Consider the following 19815-nt stretch of genomic DNA (forward strand, 5'->3'; position numbering starts at 1 on the left):
AGATTGGAGTGGCTTTGCTTTCTGTGTTGTAGACACAGTGATGTTTCAGGTAATCTGCTGGGCTGGAGATCAATTCCAAATAAGAAGTTATTTGTGAGATGCTCTTTGATATAACATAACATGCAGGTTTGTGAATGTTAGTGTTTGTGCCTGCCTGGAATGATTTGAGCTGGTTACTGAACAGAACAAAGAGCCATAAATTACTGACTTTTATTGCTGGGAAGACGGCAATGAATGGGTGCTGGTCAGAGCCAATAAAAAGGTGTTAAAGGTTAATCACATAACCTGCTGCCAATTACACTGAAACGCAATATTTGAATTGGTAAGGTACAAGTATAAAGGTGTACAGTTCAAGTCTGGTATCAGCGATAGCTCTCTCAAGAGACCCACCATCACAAGGAAAAACTCCCATGCCAGTGGCTGGAGGAAGAAAAGATTGATCATCTAGCCAACGGAGCTCCCATATATCGGTGTTATAAGTTGGAAAAGCGGTTTGAGTGAGTATTGGTATACAGTAGAATTCATGTTCTAAGCTGTTGGCTTGCGGTCAACATAGTTACTTTGTTGTTTGTACAGAGACAATAAAATGCGAGCTTCGATTTATTACGAGTTGTGTAATGAATTTCCCAACCTAGTTCCGTTGATGAACAGTCAACATATTTTGGCGTCCCGGGGTGCACTTGGGAAAAAACTTACAGGTCTGGAACCCTAGTTTCCAGCTGAACCACCCATAAGGTTAGGATATTAAAATGGAAAAAGGAAAGACAAAAAGAACCCAGGGCTGTTTGGATAATTGGAGGGATCATTTTCTTAAATATTTATTAAGAAAATGGCCTATGAGGCATGGAGAGGAAAGATTGAGAGTGGAGGGTCAGGGACCCTGGGGGATGCATTGTGGAAAGGAGTTAGTGAAGAGAAGTCAAATAAATTACAAGAGATTTTAAAAAAAGCCGTTATAATGGCATGTATGCAGGGATGATTTAATTGAAGTGGAGAGAGAAAAACAGAAACTGACTGAGGAGTTGTGTAAGTGTAGGGAAGAGCTGGAGAGGGAAGGACAAGAAAATGAAATTCAGAGGGTATAGGTCAGGCGAATTTGATTCACATGACTCAGTGAGAGAAAAGGAGAAGCGGGAAGAGGAATATAAAAGGTAAGTACCGAAGTAGAGAAATGGAAATGTCAGTGTCAGGATTTACGGACTGCTATGAATGTTGTATAGAAATCGACAGCTGAAAACAAGTGTTTAAAACAAATCAAAAAGCTGCAAAGTCAACTCTCAGCTCAGAGAGGAGTGATTATGTGCATTTGCTGCGAGGGATAACGGTGATGGTGATATAGACTGGGGTAATTTAGCATATGAGGCGACATATTACAATAGTGAGGATCATTGGGGAAGTAGCCCTCCTCCGCAAGAAGTGGAGGAAGTGAAAACTTCAACGCCTGCTGTCCCAATAGCACCCATTGTAATGGAGATAGTGCAGGAAACACCACAGCCAGGGGCACCGATTGTGACCTTTTCGATGTGGCCCAATTGACTGCTATAGCTGCGAATATACCAAAGTGTGGAATGGGAGATGATTGCTGGGAACTCTTTCAATGCATTCAGCAGCATAGGACATCTCATGGTTTAAATGAAGCAGAGGAATGGAAATTAACCCTTATATTGTCTGTTGACATTTGCGGGTGAATAATAGTAATATGGGGAAAAGATGGAAGTGATAGCGGGAAGTCATGTTTCTTTTTAAGTCCTTTTTCCGGGAGAAAAGGACTTATAATCTGAGTAACACTTAGTTTGAATGTAATGGTATTATTGATGTGAACACAAATCAGAAACAAGATTATGGATTATCAGGCGCCCCAGTTAACTCAATCCCAATGGCTCTGGAGCTCAAAGACTTTTCATATATACATTACTCTATGATGACAATTGATGCCACAACCATTACAATGCCAACTGTTGCTAGTCCTTTGTGTGATGAAAATGGGATCTACAAAGGGTACGAATTTGGTTCTAGTCTTGTAAAAGGAAAATATTAGCTTTGTCTAAGGATTTAATTAAGAATTGGTTAACAGATTGTGGGATTGTTTCTTATGGTTATTCTCTATCTGTTTTACCTGTCATTAAAAGGACTTTCTTGAAATATGCTTGGTGAATAATACTTATTACATTATTACTTCAAGCATCTCTGACATGAAGGGATCTGTAAACTGGTTTTAATGTTTTGAGATACTTAGTTTTGACTGTGCAGGTGTTACCCAAACCTTCTGAAATACCACCTATTCAACTGGAGATGGAGATATTATTAATTATACTGCTTAGATAAGTATCAACTGTTTTTTCACTTACTCTATGACAGTGGGATAGAGTTATTTACAATAATGAAGCTATTATTCAACAATGGGATGAGTTATCCCTGACTATTAAAGATCTTATGGGTTTAGTTAATGATGTTTTGTAGAATCCATCCTTTTTGGCATAAAGTTTGGAACTGGGGTTCAAACGTTAATGTTCATTCTTGAATGTGTATTACTTCACATGTTATTATTGCTTTACTCTTTGCTCTAATGGTTATCCAATGTACTTTCCCCAGTGTTTTATTTTTCATGGCAACATTAATGACTAGTGTTTGGTATTTGGGTGCTACAAGCCATTCTGAATTTCTTTCTGGTGATTTTTATTTGAATTCATACTGTGATGTTGTGTTTAAGTATTTTTAATTACTATTAAATGCCTTAATATTTGGTATGAAATTGGGTATATTTTTATCGTGTTTCTTCATGTTTTTGTATTGATATTTTTAAATTTTTATGTCTCATTTGATGCAGTCATGAATGCTGGTGTTCTGTGCTATATTCAGACTTATAGACAGCAGTGTGGTCCACAGGATTTTCTGTGGATCAAAAAGGGGAGATGTTGGTCTTGGCAGATTTAAAACATTGAACTTGAATGGTTCAAGGACAGTGAAAGCAGACAGATCAATTGTCTTTGTTCCTGCCATGTGTTTGGAGATGGAGGCTAGCATTTTGTGGAACTGTTTTACATTCTCCATGTTGTGAGATTGTAGTTTCTTTGCTTTCTGAGTTGAAGACACAATGATGTTTCAGGTAATCTGCTGGGCTGGAGATCATTTCCAAATAAGAAGTTATTTGTGAGATGTTCTTTGATATAACATAGCATGCAGGTTTGTGAATGTTAGTGTTTGTGCCTGCCTGGAGTGATTTGAGCTGGCTACTGAACAGAACAAAGAGCCATAAATTATAGACTGCCACGAGCTGGAAAGAGGACAATAAATGGATGCTGGCCTGGAGCAGAGCCAATAAAAAGGAGTTAAAGGTTAATTGGATGATCTACAGCCAATGACACTGAAACGCAATATTCGAATTGGTAAGGAACGAGTATAAAGGTGGACACTTCAAGTCTGGTATCAGCGATAATTCTCTCAAGAGACTCACCATTGCAAGGAAGAACCATCTAGTCAACAGTAATCCCCTACTTTGTGTCATCGATGCAATGCTCCTCAGACAGGATGAAGAGGTCAATACTCCCCAATGCCATTAGGCTTTACAATTCTACCGCCAGGACTTAAGAACTTTTTAAAAGCTATTATTAATGCTTTTTGAGATAGTGATTTAGATGCATATCATATTTTTTTACTGAGTTAAGTATTGTATGTAATTAGTTTTGCTACAACAAGTGTATGGGACATTGGAAAAAAAAAGTTGAATTTCCCCATGGGGATGAATAAAGTATCTATCTATCTATCTATCTATCATAAATTGGAAAAGTGGTCTGAGTGAGTATTGGTACTGAGGGCACAGTAGAATTCATGTTCTAAGCTGTTGGTCCGGAGTCAACCTAGTTATGTTGTTTGTACAAAGACAATAAAGTGCGAGCTTCGATTAATTACGAGTTGCTTAGTGAGTTCTGTAACCTAGTTCCATTGATGAATGGTAATACAGTATTAAGTACTTTAAAATAGAATCACGACTTACCATTTGCAGAGAATCTAGAAGCTTGGTTAGTTGATAAAAACGCTGTGGATTGTGCATGATATCTTTCCCCTGAAAGGAGATTACTCTATCCAGTTCCTGTATGTAGTTCATACGCAGCTCATCAAAGTAATTCTGGTTTTTCAGACCTTCAACTGGAACTGCCAAATATGTAGTGAAGATTATGTTACAAACTTGTATCAGGCATGACAATAGATTTCCTATTCTAAAAACAAGTTATATAAAATTCAGCTTTTAGAACATTGAACATAGAATAGTAACAGCACATTACAGGCCCTTCGGCCCACAATGTTGTGCCGGCCCTCAAACCCTGCCTCCCATATAACCTCCCACCTTAAATTCCTCCATATACGTGTCTAGTAGTCTCTTAAATTTCACTAGTGTATCTGCCTCCACCACTGACTCAGGCAGTGCATTCCATGCACCAACCACTCTCTGAGTGAAAAACCTTACTCTAATATCCCCCTTGAACTTCTCTCCCCTTACCTTAAAGCCATGTCCTCTTGTACTGAGCAGTGGTGCCCTGGGGAAGAGCCACTGGCTATCCACTCTTTCTATTCCTCTTAATATCTTGTACACCTCTATCATGTCTCCTCTCATCCTCCTTTTCTCCAAAGAGTAAAGCCCTAGCTCCCTTAATCTCTGATCATAATCCATACTCTCTAAACCAGGCAGCATCCTGGTAAATCTCCTCTGTACCCTTTCCAATGCTTCCACATCCTTCCTATAGTGAGGCGACCAGAACTGGACACAGTACTCCAAGTGTGGCCTAACCAGAGTTTTATAGAGCTGCACCATTACATTGCGTCTCTTAAACTCTATCCCTCGACTTATGAAAGCTAACACCCCATAAGCTTTCTTAACTACCCTATCTACCTGTGAGGCAACTTTCAGGGATCTGTGGACATGTACCCCCAGATCCCTCTGCTCCTCCACACTACCAAATATTCCTATCCTGCAAGTATATCCTACCGAGTATATATTATATAAAATACAATCAAAAGGCAGTGGCAACGATAACTTTAAAATTATGAAGAAAATCAAAAATATGTCTTGGTTAAAGACTTCTTTTAACAATGAGGCATCACGACATTTTAACAGAAATTTCAATGGCCAGTTTCATATATTCTGACAATCGATAGCTACCCAGTACTAAATGGACAATATTTTAAATTCCCCACCCCATTATAATGACAGTTTCACCTAAGTAGCTATAAATTATTCTGTGAACTTCCAGTTATCATACACCTAAGCATGGCTGATACTCACCTGGCACCACTATGCAGCTAATGATATTCTAGGTCACAAGCTCACATACACACTCACATGGGTGCATGCTCACACCCACCCACACACACAAATAGGTGCACTGTACATTGATCCACATAGATTAAAATGGCACAGAATTGTACATAACATTCTAGCAGAAAATTTGTGGTGCTCTCAGCATAACTATAGTCAGTTTTTACTGCAGGTGTTGAAAACTGGTCGTGCCCCTGATGAGTCTTGGTCGCAGCCTTTTGAATATACTTTCATGAGTCTTATAAGTAATAGTCATCGTTGCTGACGCTAATGGTAAAAGTCAGTATCTTCACATTATTAGTTTACATTGTTGATTCCATCTTTTGTGTTCCTCTGCCCTCCCCTGAATCCCAATCAAAATAATAAATATTGCTCCTGCCTTATTTCTGCATAACAGCAGCTGGACACGGTTTTAGACACATCATTAAGTTTGGTTGTTAAGTTATATTGATCGGAGCCTTGACCCAGCTTTTCTTCTCTGAGTTAACCCTAACTTCATTTTGTTCTCTTTTACCTTTCTTGTCTGCCAACCTTTTTCCAATTCTTAAGAAAGGGCACTGATCTGAAAATAATTTTCTTTCTTTCTCCACAAATGCTGCCTGGAAAGCTTAATATTCAGCATTTTGTTTTTATTTGCAACTGTTCTGTTTTCACATTGAAATGAAAAAAAAAGCAACAGGAAGCACTGAATTCAGTTAGAAACAACATTAATATAATATTGAACAGTAATTTTGTACCTTTAACGTAACTAAAAGTTGCAAATAGGATACAACTGTTTTCCTGGGATTTGAAATAAATGAGTCCATACTCACTGATGCTAAACAGTAGTAACACTTTCATGCAAAGGAACTCATCCTGTGAGAGTTGCAGCCATTGAAACTCCTGGGATAGACGCTGCATTTCCATACAAAGATTATACATAGTTGACGTTTGCATCCGTTGCCTGTGAACACATGTAAAGATATGAACAGCAACTGGTCAACGACATTGGGTATAAGATATCCAGTCTTCCTTTGTTAGTAATAAATCCCAAATGCCACTTACTTTTCTTCAAAATAATCAGCGGCAATTTAATCAAATTATAAAAGCTCCATGCATGCCTGGAAAGGGAGAATAACACTACATCAATATGAATCTCTACAGCATCCAGTGACCAAGATCTAGGCCTCATATGGAGCCAGTGATCATTAATGGAGAATGTGTGGAGCAGGTTAAGACCTACAAGTATCTGGGAGTACAGTTAGACGAGAAGCTAGACTGGACTGCCAACACAGATGCCTTGTGCAGGAAGGCACAGAGTCGACTGTACTTCCTAAGAAGGTTGGCGTCATTCAATGTCTGTAGTGAGATGCTGAAGATGTTCTATAGGTCAGTTGTGGAGAGCACCCTCTTCTTTGTGGTGGCGTGTTGGGGAGGAAGCATTAAGAAGAGGGACGCCTCACGTCTTAATAAGCTGGTAAGGAAGGCGGGCTCTGTCGTGGGCAAAGTACTGGAGAGTTTAACATCGGTAGCTGAGCGAAGGGCGCTGAGTAGGCTACAGTCAATTATGGATAACTCTGAACATCCTCTACATAGCACCATCCAGAGACAGAGAAGCAGTTTCAGCGACAGGTTACTATCGATGCAATGCTCCTCAGACAGGATGAAGAGGTCAATACTCCCCAATGCCATTAGGCTTTACAATTCTACCGCCAGGACTTAAGAACTTTTTAAAGCTATTATTAATGCTTTTTGAGATGGTGATTTAGATGCATATCATATTTTTTTTACTGAGTTAAGTATTGTATGTAATTAGTTTTGCTACAACAAGTGTATGGGACATTGGAAAAAAGTTGAATTTCCCCATGGGGATGAATAAAGTATCTATCTATCTATTTATCTATCAAGTGATGTCTGTCTCAGGACTAATATCAACAATATCCTTCAGGAGGATGAAAGCTTGCAAGGTGTCAGGCCTTGATGGGCACTGAAAATCTATTCTGACAACTGGCTGGAGTATTAAAGGATATCTTCAACCTCTCACTGCTGCGGTCTGAGGTTCCCACTTGCTTCAATAAAACAGGAATTATAACGGTATCCAAGAAAAGCAGGGCAAGATGCTTCAACGACTATCAACCAAAGGCACTCACATCTACTGTGATCAAGTGCTTCAGGAGATTGCTCCTGCCTGAGCAAGGACCTGCACCTGCTGCAATTCACCTACCACTGCAACAGGTCTTCAGCAGACAGAGTCTTACTGGCTCATCACTCTGCTTTGGAATACCTAGAGAAAACTGTTTATTGATTACACTTCAACATTCCATACCACCATCATTTCAGTATTATTTACCAAGCTTCTCAATTTGAACCACTACATCTCTCTCTGCAACTAGATCCATGACTTACTCATTGGGGAACAGCAGTCAGTACAGGTTAGTCATAACATCCCCTCAACACAGGTGCACCTTTTGGGTGTATGCTTAGCCCACTGCTCTACTCTCTCTACATTCATGACTGGTTGGTTGAGCACAGCTCAAACACTATCTATAAATTCCCAGATGACACCACTGCTGTTGGTAGAATCTCAGATAGTGACAAGTACGTGTAAGGAGTGAGATAGATCAGATGGTTGGGTGGTGTTGCAACAACAATCTTGCACTCAGTGTCAGCAAGACAAAGGAATTGATTGCAAACTTCAGGAAGAGGAAGTCAGAAGAACACAGACCAGACCTCATAGAGGGGTCAGTGGTAAAAACTAAGAGCAGCTTTAAACTCCTGGGTGTCAACATCTCCATGAATCTGTCCTAGGCCCAAAACATTGATACAATTATGAAAAAGGCATATCAGCAGCTCTAAATCATTGGAAATTTGAGGAGATTTGGTATGTCACCAAAGATTTTTGCAAAACAACAAATTTGATGGCATAAATCAGACTGGAAGCCTGTGACCAATGCTGTGTCACAGAGGTGGGTCCACTGTTGTCATTTATATTAATGATTTGTTTAAGAATGGGGAGTAAGCTTAACTTGAACACTAAAATTGGAGGTGAAATGTACACTGAGGAAAATTATAACTGAATCTAAATCAACTGGCAAAATGGGCCCAGGAATGGTAGTTGTCCGAGTTAAATTCATTTATGGTGTTGCATTTTGTGAAGTTAAACACTTTGTAGGGCCCTGCCCTAGTTTTAGAACAGAAGACCTTGGGGTACAAGTTAAATGCCCCCTGGAAGTGGTAACATGGGTACAAAGAGTGGTGAGGTGTTTGGCATGACTGCTTTCATTGGTTGGAACACTGAATACAGGAATTGGGACATCAAGTTACAATAGTGCAAGATGTTGCTGAGACTGCACTTGAGGTAATGTGTGCAGTGAAGATTCATTGAACATTAGAGCACAAGACAGGCTCTTTGGCCCATGATGTTATGCTGACTTTTTAAAGTACTGAGATCAATCTAACCTTGAGAAGGTGGAGCTTATGAGGGTTAATGGCACTGAATGGTGACTCCTTTGCTTGTATCTTTGGAAACAGCTCCATTTCCATCTTTAATATCTCTGTTTTTCCCTTTCAGGGTTCTTTTGAAGACAGTGTCCTGGAATTACACGCTGACTACAGTTCTTTGTGGGAATGGGACAATGATGTAAGAAGCACTACTAATTAGAAACAATATTACAGCTGCATTCAGAGGAGACATAATAGAATGCTAGTTCACTGAGTCTATATGGGCAGAACTCAAACAGGAAGGGCGCAATTTCTCTGATGGGACTGTACAACAGACCCCTCCTCCCAATAGCCATCTGGACATTGAGAAATGGATATACAGGCATAATAAGGTGTAGAAACAAGAGCGTTATGGGGGACTTCAACGTCCCTTATGTAAACTATGACTACTGCAAGTCATTTAGGTGGGACAAGCTGCATCAGGAGGGTTTCTTAAATCAATATGTAGATCACCCAACAAGAGGAGGGACGTACTGGATCTGGTGTTGAGTAATGAGCCTGACCAGGTGACTGATCTTTCAGTGGGTGAGCTGTTAAGGAATATACCTCCAATTGATAGCTGTAGATAAGTAGAAAAATAGACCTTGTGGTAGAATATTAAACCGGAGGAGGGTAAATTAAAAGTGCATTAGGCAGGAATTGGGGCGAGTTAATTAGAAACAACTGTTTTTGAGCGGTGTATAAAGACTAGTTGCAGAATACAGTACAAGTATATTCAAAACAGAAGGAAGGACAAGGATGGCACAGTAAGACCCATGCATGGCAAAGCAAATTTAGTCATTGAGAAAAATAATGTAAGGTCTAGTAAGCTAGAATCAAACAGAGCTCTGAAGGATTACAAACAAGCTAGAAAAGAACTCAAGAAGGGGATTAATAAAATTCAGGACGGGGGGGGGGGGGGCATGAAAAGTCCTTGGAAAGTAGGATTAAAGAGAATCCCAAGGCATACATACATCAGGAGCAATTGGTTAACTGGAGAAAGGGTGGGACACCTCAAAGACAAAGGAGGAATGCAAGGATGTATGTCACATCCTTAATGTGTACTTTACATCATTATTTAATTGAGCATAGATGAGGAGAATATGAAGATCAGTGCCATGAGAATTAATATGCCAAGGAATTTCGAAGTAAAGGAGGAGGTAGCTTTGGGTCTTTTAAAGAAGATTAAGGTGGATAAATTCCCAATGCCTGATCGGATATACCCTAGCTTATAGAGAGGGGCAAGAGATCTCTGTGGCCTTGACCAGCCCTCCAGGACCTAACTACAAGCAAGGTCCTGGAGGACTGGTGAGTAGTTAATGTTGTTTCATTGTTCAAGAAGGGAACCAGGGATAACCTCAGAAAATAGATCAGTGAGTCTCCCATCAGTGGTAAGGAAAATTCTTAAGGATAGTATTTATAAACATTTGGAAAATCATGGCCAAAAGGTTGAGCATGGTGTGACTAATGTCCTGAGCTGTGTATATTTCAATAAAAAAAATCATAGGAAAGGCATATGAGCTCAGGGCATGGATCAACACCTGGAATTGTAGCCATTAGTGAGACTTGGTTGCAGAAGGGGCAGCACTGACAGTTCAACACTCCAAGATTCCTTTGTTTTAGATATAACAGAGCGGGAGGAATTAAAGGAAGAGGGCTGGCATTACTTGTTATGGAAAATGTCACTCTGCTCAGTCAGGCCAGACTGGAGAACTCTATTAGTGAGGCATTATGGGTGGAATGGAGAAATAACAGAAGGTATGACCACATTAATGGGGCTCCATTACAGACCACCCAACAGTCTTAGGCATTTTGAGGAACAGATTTGTAAACAGGTGACTGTAGTAACATAAGGTTATTATAATGGGTCATTCCAGCCTTCCACACATTGACCAAGAATCCCATACGGTAAAAGAACTAAATGAGATATTTTGTCAAATGTGTTCCAGAAAGTTTCCTTCGTCAGTACATAGAAGTCCCAATGAGACAGCGTGCAATACTGGATCTGCTATTAGGGAATGAGGCAGAGCAAAAGTCAGAAATTTGTGTAGGGGAACACTTTCATCTAGTGACCACAATACCATTTGTTTCAAACTAAATATGCAAAAAGATGGGTCTGGTCTGCAGGTTGAGACTCTAAATTGGAGAAAGTCAATTTTGATATCAAAAATGATCTAGCAAGTGTGGATTGGGTCAAGCTGTTTTCTGGCTAAGGTATACTTGTTAAGTGGGAGGCTGTCAAAAACGAAATTTTGAGAGTACCAAGCTTATTAGAATAAAAGGTAAGATAATAAATGATGGAATCTAAGTTTTCAAGAGATATTGAGGCCTAGTTAAGAGAAAAATTGAGGTGCATAGCAGGAACAAATAAGGTGCTTATGGAGTACAAGAAATGCAAAAGAATACTTGAAGAAATCAGGAAAGCTAAAGGACAGCATAAAGTTGCTCTAGCAGACAAAGTGAAGGAGAATCCCAAGGGATTTTACAGATAATGTTAAGAGCAAAAGGATAGCAAGGAACAAAATTGGTCCTCTGGAAGACCAGAACGATAATCAATGTGTGGAGCCAAAACAAATGGGGGAGATCTTAAATGAATTCATTCCATCCGTATTTATCAGGAGAAGGACACAGTCTATAGAAGTAAACCAAAGCAACATCAACTTCATGGACCTTGTAAAGAATACACAGGAAGAAGCGTTTGCTACCCTGAGGCAAATCAGGATGGGTAAATCCCCAGGGCCTTACAAGGTGTTCCTTCTGACCCTATGGGAGGCAAGTGCAGAAACTGTTGAGGCCCAAGCAGAGATATTTGAATCATCCTTAGCACCAGGGAAGGTACTAGAGGACTGGAGGATAGCCAATGTTGATTCTGTTTTAAAAAGGCTCTGAACATAAACCAGGAAATTATAGGTCTGTGAGTCTGACATCAGTTGTGGCAAAGTTTTTGGAAGATATTCTAAGAGAATGAATATACAAGTATCTGGATAAACATGGATGATTAAGCATAGTCAGCATGGCCTTGGGCATGGTAGGTCACGTCTAACCGATCTTAGATACTTTTGAGGAAGTTACCAAGAAAGTGGATGAAGGCAAGGCAGTTGTCTACATGGACTTTAGTAAAGCATTTGATAAGGTCCTGCAGGGGAGACTGGTCAAGAAGGTTCAGTCGCTTAGCATTCAGGATGAGATAGTAAAATAGATTAGATATTAATTTTGTGGGAGAAGCAAAAGAATGGTAATAGAGTTGCCTCTCTGACTGGAGGCCTATCAGACTAATGGTGTGCTGCAGGGATCGGTGCTGGGTCCTTTGTTCTCTATTATCAATGATCTGGATGATAATGTGGTCAACTGGATCAGCAAATTTATGGCTGTTACCAATACTGGGGGTGTAGTGGGCAGTGATGAAAGCTATTGTGGCTTGCAGAGAGATCTGCATCTGCTGGAAAAATAAGCTAAAAATTGGCAGATAGAATTTAATGCAGACAAGTGCAAGCTTTTGTACTTTGGTGTGACCAACCAGAGTAGGTCTTGCACAGCAATTGGTAGGGTAAAGGAATCTGGGAATACAGGTACATAATTCATTGAAAGTGGTGGCACAGGAAGATAGGGTCATAAAAGAAAGTTTTTGGCACATTGGCTTTCATAAATCAATGTACTGAGTGCAGAAGATGGGATGTTATGTCGAAGTTGTATGATATATTGGTGAGACGTGATTTGGAGTATTACAGTTTTGGTCACCTACCTACAGGAAAGATACAAATAAGATTGAATGAGTACAGAGAAAATTTACAAGATGTTGCCGGGTCTGAAGGATCTGGGTTATAAGCAAAGATTGATTAGGTTAGGACTTTATTCCTTAAATGTAGAAGATTGAGAGGACATTTGATAGAGATATACAAAATTATGAGAGGTTTAGATAGGGTAAATGGAAACAGGGGTTTTCCACTGAGGTTGGAAGGGACTACAACCAGAGGTGATGGGTTAAAGGTGAAAGGTGAGAAGTTATGGGGAACATTTTGGGGGGGGGGGGGGGGAAGAACTTCACTCAGAGGGTTGTGAGTGTGTAGAATGAGCTGCCAGCACAAGTGGTTCATGCAAGCTTGATTTCAACACTTAAGAGAAATTGGGATAGGTACATGGATAGTAGCGCTATGGTGCTGGTGCAGGTCGATGGGAGCAGGCAGTTTAAATGGTTTTGTAGGGCCTGTTTCTGTGTTGTACTTCTCTGACTCTAATTAGGGAGAGCTATGTTGGTCGTCTGTCAGTCAACAGGTCTTACTAATTTGATTGTGTTTTTTGATAAAGTGACAAGGGTGATTGATGAAGAGCTCCGGATGTTGTTTACATGATTTTAGACATGATCCCTCATGGGAGGCTCATGCCGAAGACTAAGGTGCATGGGATCCATGGTGAATCGCCCTTATGGATTCAGAACTGGCTTGCCCATGGAAGACAAAGGGTCGTGGTTGAAAGGACTTTAATTCTAGCTGGGGGCTATGATTAGTGGTGTTCTGCAGGGATTTGCACTGGGATCCTGCCGTTTGTTAAGTATATAAGTGAACTGGATGAAAATGTAGATGGGTGGCTTAGTAAGTTTTCAGATGATACAAAGATTGGTGGTGTTGTGGATAGCGTAAATGAGTGACAAAGAATACAGCAGGATGTGGATCAGTCAGTTGCAGATATCGGGAGGGAAATGGCAGATGGAGTTTAGCTTGGCCAAACGTGAAATGTTGCCTCTTGATAAGTCAAATGTGAAGAGACAGTAAACTATTAAGGACCCTTTATAATGTTGATAAGCAGAGGGATCTTGGGGTCTAAGTTCATAGATCCATGAAACTGGCTACATAGTGTGATAGGGTGGTTAAGGCGGCATATGGCATGCTTGCCTTTATTAGTCCAGGCACTGAGTTCAGAAGTCAGTAAGTTATGTTGCAGCTTTATAGAACTCTAGATTAGATAGGGTGCTTCTGGAGTATTGCATACAGTTCTGGTCACCCATTATAGGAAGGATATTAAGGCTTTGGAGAGACTACAGATGAGATTTATAAGGATGCTGCCAAGATTACAGGAAGTGTACTGTAACAAGAGGTTGGACAAAGTTGAGTTGTTTTCCATAGAGTGGCAGATGCTGAGTGGAGATCTGATAAAGCTTCATAAGATTATGAGAGGCATAGAGTGGACAGACAGTATCTTTTTCCAAAGGGTGAACGGTCTAATACCAAAAGGTATGCATTTAAGGTGAAAGGTGGTAATTTTAAAGGGGATGTGAAAGACAAGATTTTTAAAAAAGTAAACAGTGGTGGCTGCCTGGAATGTGACACCTGGGTTGGTGATAGAGGCAGATACATCAGAAACTTTTAAAGGACATTCAAATAGGCAAACGAATGGGAGGAAAATGGAAGGACATGGACATTGTGTAGGCAGAAAGGATTACCGTAGATGTTGGATTATAAGCCGCTACTTTTTTCCCACGCTTTGAACAGCTTTGAACACTGTGGCCTTTACTACGGTGCGGCTAATGCATGATTTTTTTTCATGCCGCCAAAAACATTTTGCCTCGTAACAGTAGACCAATAAAATTGATGAGTAGTTCACAGAGGTCCAATGAAATTGTACGATAAATCAAGCGCACTTTCACAATTAAATTATTGTAAATCAGTCATTTGTACTCACCCTCATCAACATGGAAAACACTCGAAGAAAAGCATTGTGCTGCCTTTATGGCAGTTATTTACCGGTAGTTTATAATATTTTCGCTTAGTAATTCATTTGTTAGTATTTTCTAGTTGAATAAAGTATCTATCTATCTATTTGTTTTCTGTACATCCCAGGATACTATGACATCACATCCGGTTTTGCCGCGTCTTGTGGGAAATACCGGTTTGCAATAAACGGGAAGGTGGGGGGGAGCACATTAGCCGAGCACATTACCCGAGCGAAAACGCTGCTTTTAAGTTAAAGGCGATCAATAACTTTTCCTGGTGGGCTGCAGTATATATTTTTTTACGTCGTTAGGAGATATTGGAATGTTGTTCATGCACTGTTCAGTAAAAAAGTATATGCAACGTAATTTGTGTGTTACCGATACGTATGTATATTTAAAAGTAGCCGTGTTACAGGCACGGTTCGAAAAAAAGCATTTGCAATATGTATTTGTTTATGTTACCATACGGATTTAATTAAAAGTTAAAAAATCCTCACGTGTAATATCTTTCTGTGTAAATATCTCATATTACAACGTGGGACACCTGCGGCCTAAAATCCGGTGCGGCTTGTACAAGTACAAAATTGATTTTCTTTCTAAAATTAGAGCCAGCGGCTTTTAATCAGGTGCGCTCCGTAGTGCGAAATCTACGGTAGTTTAGTTAGCCACGATTACTAGTTTATTTGGCTATGCACAACACTGTGGGCTGAAGGGCCTAAGCTGTGCTGTGCTGTTCTACATTCTAATCTCTTCAGCAACTTCTTTCAGAACCTTGGGATGAAGCCCACCTGGTCTAAGTGACAATATCAGCAACAACATGTGATGTGCAGAAGAATTCCTTCCATATGTGCATGAGGTAGGATATCAAAGTCCTTTTTTATTTAGAAGCTCCATATCAGATAATTGTAGAACAGATAACAGCTGCATCCTACAGAGACCTTGTCAAATATCATCAAATTAAAAAAAATATATAATCTCCAACAGAGAAGGAAGCAAGCAAGCTAAGCACAGTGCAAAGAAGCTTTTGCTGGAATACACTTAATTAAACAATAAAACATGGCTAAAGTTTGGATTTGTTTGTCAAAATCAATATGATGGGAGAGCAAAATCTTGGACTGTTAAAACCTTAGGGAAGAATGGAGAACAAAAGTAAGGAGTAGCAGCAATACTAAGTGTTATAATTGCCACAGCGGAAAAGGAGTTCACTAAGGAGGATAAATCCATAAGATATAGGAGCAGAAATGCACCATTTGGTCCATAGTCTGCTCCACCATTCCTTTAAGGCTGATTTATTATCCCTCTCAACCCCAATCTCCTGCCTTCTTCCCCATAACCTTTGGAGCCCTGCCTATCCAAGAACCTATCAACCTCAGTTTTAAATATATCCAATCACTTGGCCTTCACAGCTACCTGAGGAAATGAATTCCAGATTTACTACTTTCTGGCTAATGAAATTCCTCCTCACCTGTTTTAAATGGATGGCTCTCTACCTTGAAGCTGTGTGCTCCGGTCATAGACTAGTCCACTAAAGGAAACAACCTCTCCACATCTACTATCTAGGTTTTTCAACATTTGATAGGTTTCAACGAGATACTACCCCCACCTCATTCTTCTTAACTCCTGCAAGTACAGATCCAGAACCATCAAACACTCCACATATGTTAACCCTTTCATCCCCAGAATCATTCCTGTAAACCTCCACCGGATTCTTTCCAATGCCAGCATATATTTTCTTAGATAAGGGGCCCAAAACTGCTCACAATAATCCAAGTGTCATCTGACCAATCCTTTATAATGCCCCAACATTACATCCTTGCTTTTGTATTCTAGACCTCTTGAAATGAATGCTAACATTGAATTTGCCTTCCTTACAAACTCAACTTGCAGGTTGACCTTTAGGCAAATTGACCCCCAAGTCCTTCTGCACCTGATTTTTGAATAAACTGCCCATTTAGTCTATGCCTTTATTCTGTCTGCCAAAGTACTTTATCATTTATTCCATCTGCTGCTACTTTGCCCATTCTCCCAATCTGTCTAAATCCTTCTGCAGACTTCCTGCTAGGATCAATAATTAAGAACTAGAAAAATGTATACAGATTCTGGCAGAAGCTGTGCAGGAACAAGGTGATGCAATGAGAGTTTTCATTGTAATTACATCTATCAGGAAAGCATGTTGTAAAGTGACATAATGAGAGGATACAATTTTCAAAGGGTAATCAGATATTGCAAATCAAGCAAGAGACACTGCAGATGCTGGAACTCTTGAGCAACACACAATGTGCTGGAGGAACTAGGCAGATCAGGTAGCATCTATGGAGAGGAATAAACAGTTGAATACAAATAATGAAAAAAAAAACCCTGCAGATGCTGGAGATTAAAATTAAAACAGTGAATGTAGTGGGAGGGTAGAGGAGGGTTGTCTCTGAAAGGATGTCCACGGTGATAAACTGTAAACAAGGTTATCTGGTCAATGAGTGAATGAGAACATAGACGACAGCAAGTGTGAATTGCAAAAAGTAAACCACAAGTTTTTGTCTTTATTTTCCTTTCTGGGGTTGGAGGATATGCTCAACCTTACCCGTCTGGGACTCAGCCATGAGTGTAAACATTTACCCTGACAAGCTCCCTTAGGATATTTTGTTTGAATAAGGTCATCATCATTCTCCTCCTTTCTTTGAGAGCCAATCAGAACTTAATCTAAGTGCTTATTATTTTCTACATCCCATCACAGTAAATACAATATAAACCATGCTAATATTTGAACAAAATATCAAATAAGTGCACTTGAGAGGCTGAACTTTCTGAAAGTTACTTTTTAACTAATCAAATCATCCCGACCTAGATAAAGTAATGAGCTGCACGGTGTGACCTGACTGTAGCTGAAATGTTTGATTATATGGGTTATCAGGGTATAAAACTAATCAAATCAAGTAGATGTTTAAATGATTTTCCAAAGCATTCAGCAGAGGCAGTAATCTGGAGGTTATTAGCTTCAAGGTTATGTTTCTCTCTCCTAATTCTTGATTCAAACTTTGTAAAGTTTAAATGTATTTCTATCTTCGTCACTAATTTCAACTTAGTCCGTGTTTACTACTTTCTTTCCCCAAGTTTTAAATTGCCTTTGTGATATGCTGCACTTTAGATCCACTATAGTTTTCAGGACTTCTATTACTAATGCAAAATGGGTGTGAATTCCGAGCTATTTTAATATACTGTAAATACCTAACATCAGTGTCTCATGGATTTTTACCGTCATCTTTTCCATTCACTGGAATTCACTGCAATTGGATGCTTTACAATTTTTAGGTATATTACTGAGAGCAGTTGGGACCAATGAGCTAATAGCATAGCTAATGACTGATTTAATAAGTCCTGGATATCAAAAAATGAACTAAGATTGAATAATAATTAATCAAAAGCTTAATAACTATAGAAGTATAGCTCATGGTAACAGTTGGGACATGGACAAAAATCCCAAGTGAATAGATTTGAACAGGCTGGATGGTCAAAGGGATCCCAACTATCACAAACAAAAATAAAATGATTATGAACAGTAAAAGTGTTCATGGCCAGTTGCAACTTAAATAGCCAATACTTTGAGCTTGACAGCAATGAAGGCTTTCATTGGCACACTCTTTTCACTTAATGTAATTCTTCTGAACTTCTCCAGGAGATATCTACTACAGTAATGCAATGAGCAATATGAACTCAATAAACAAACAAGAAATCATAAATTTTCCTGTGGTAATAGCTTCATTGTTCGCTTGAAGTATTCAGCTGATCAAAGACTAATGTACAGATGCATGTGCCAGAGCTCCTACTATGTCCAAAAATGGTTCACTAATGGATTCCCTAGCTCTTAAGAACAATAGAAATTTTACGCTAGTTATATTTTTGCTCACAGTCATGTGTGCAAAGAAGCAACCACCATGACATTTTTGCCCAGCATTATTAAAAACATTATTTGAATTTCAGGAAACGTTGATAAAATATGCAGATTAAGTATAGTGGCTGTACACAAAAATATAAATGGCTTGGGAAATGGCAATTTAAATTTGCACATTGTTGGAATGATGAGAAATAGTAAATACTAGGATTACAATTGTATTTAGCAGTGAACTATGTTTTGATTAGCAGTGACACAAAGATTTCACATCGCCCCAATGAACTTCTGCGCTCATCTGAAGCTACAGATATATCTACATACTTTGGTTATGAAAGGACTCCGAAATTAAAAGGAGGGAAATTACTGCGACACTTTTACCCAAGTATCCTGCTTTTATCACCAGCACTGCTTCGTTAATTGTGCTGCCTTGGATTTTGTGCATTTTCAGATGAATGTACAGATAAAGCCTTGAGGGGAGAACTTACTAGAGTTGCAATAATGCAAAAAATATTATAAAATGTCACTCTCAATGTTGTTCAATGAGCACAAGTCACAACAGTTCTGCTTCTATTACAAATGCTCACTGCTATTATACTATGCTGTCCATTTGCACAATCTATACACATTTATACAGTTGTGCAAAAAAACTATGAATTGCAATTAGATATACCGTACATAAGTAGGAACTAATAATGTTCCCCAAGCACTGCTGCAATGGATGATACCAGTCACCTTATTAATAACAGATTGTGCTTTGCAATTTGCATATGATGTTCATGCTGAGAATATAAAAGTAGGGGGCAGGTGACAAAGTAACTTTTAAAGAGCTAATATACACTCATTAAAAAAACTTCTTGTGGAGTATATTGAAAGTGTTTGGTGAGATAACAAAGTTTTGCTGAAGATCATAAAAAATGTGAATGGTATCCCACGTGTGCAAAACGTCACTGTGTAAAATAATTTGAGCTACATTAAATGCATGCACTTTGATTCTATTATGATGCTCAATGGGTGGCATTAGAACCAATTGACCAAATAAGCTAGCTTAATAATGGTGGGTCAAAAGATATGTCACTGAAATCTAATTACAACAGTGCATTTATTTGCTTATCTACTGCTTTGATGACACTACTAAATGCCTCTGATATTTCACAAGAACGCACCAATTTTTCAGTGACCTTTGATTTCTGTTTTGGCCGGATGAGAGTTCTGAGTTCTTAATATACAGTTCAGTATTGGAACATCTTATTAAGTTTCTGTCTTGATACTTGGAAATTGATTATGTGCATCAGTAATAGTAACATGTAGTAACTGTACATCAAGGATCACAGCATTTATGGATCTAAATCCATGACAAATAGGAATAATCTTTTTGTGCAATTGATGAACTGCAGAGAAGATAAGCAATGTTAGGAGAATAAAATTATTTATACTTGAAGAATAAATCTA

At 39.1% G+C, this 19815-nt stretch overlaps 1 protein-coding gene across 5 annotated transcripts in view; it reads right to left on the reverse strand.

Annotated features, from left to right (window-relative positions):
- Positions 1-19815, reverse strand: part of ar (androgen receptor) — a 183603-nt gene that overhangs the window by 7835 nt on the left and 155953 nt on the right. For 4 of the 5 annotated variants that reach the window (XM_073057889.1, XM_073057887.1, XM_073057884.1 and 1 more), the window contains 2 exons: positions 6127-6257; positions 3995-4152 (listed from right to left, as the gene is read on the reverse strand). In XM_073057889.1, the coding sequence (XP_072913990.1) occupies positions 3995-4152; positions 6127-6257 (289 nt within the window). Of the gene's footprint in view, positions 1-3994; positions 4153-6126; positions 6258-19815 lie in introns of those variants that run through there. The other variant, XM_073057888.1, reaches the window with a different exon arrangement.

The sequence above is a fragment of the Hemitrygon akajei genome, chromosome 10 (assembly GCF_048418815.1).
Source record: "Hemitrygon akajei chromosome 10, sHemAka1.3, whole genome shotgun sequence".
Taxonomy (NCBI): domain Eukaryota; kingdom Metazoa; phylum Chordata; class Chondrichthyes; order Myliobatiformes; family Dasyatidae; genus Hemitrygon; species Hemitrygon akajei.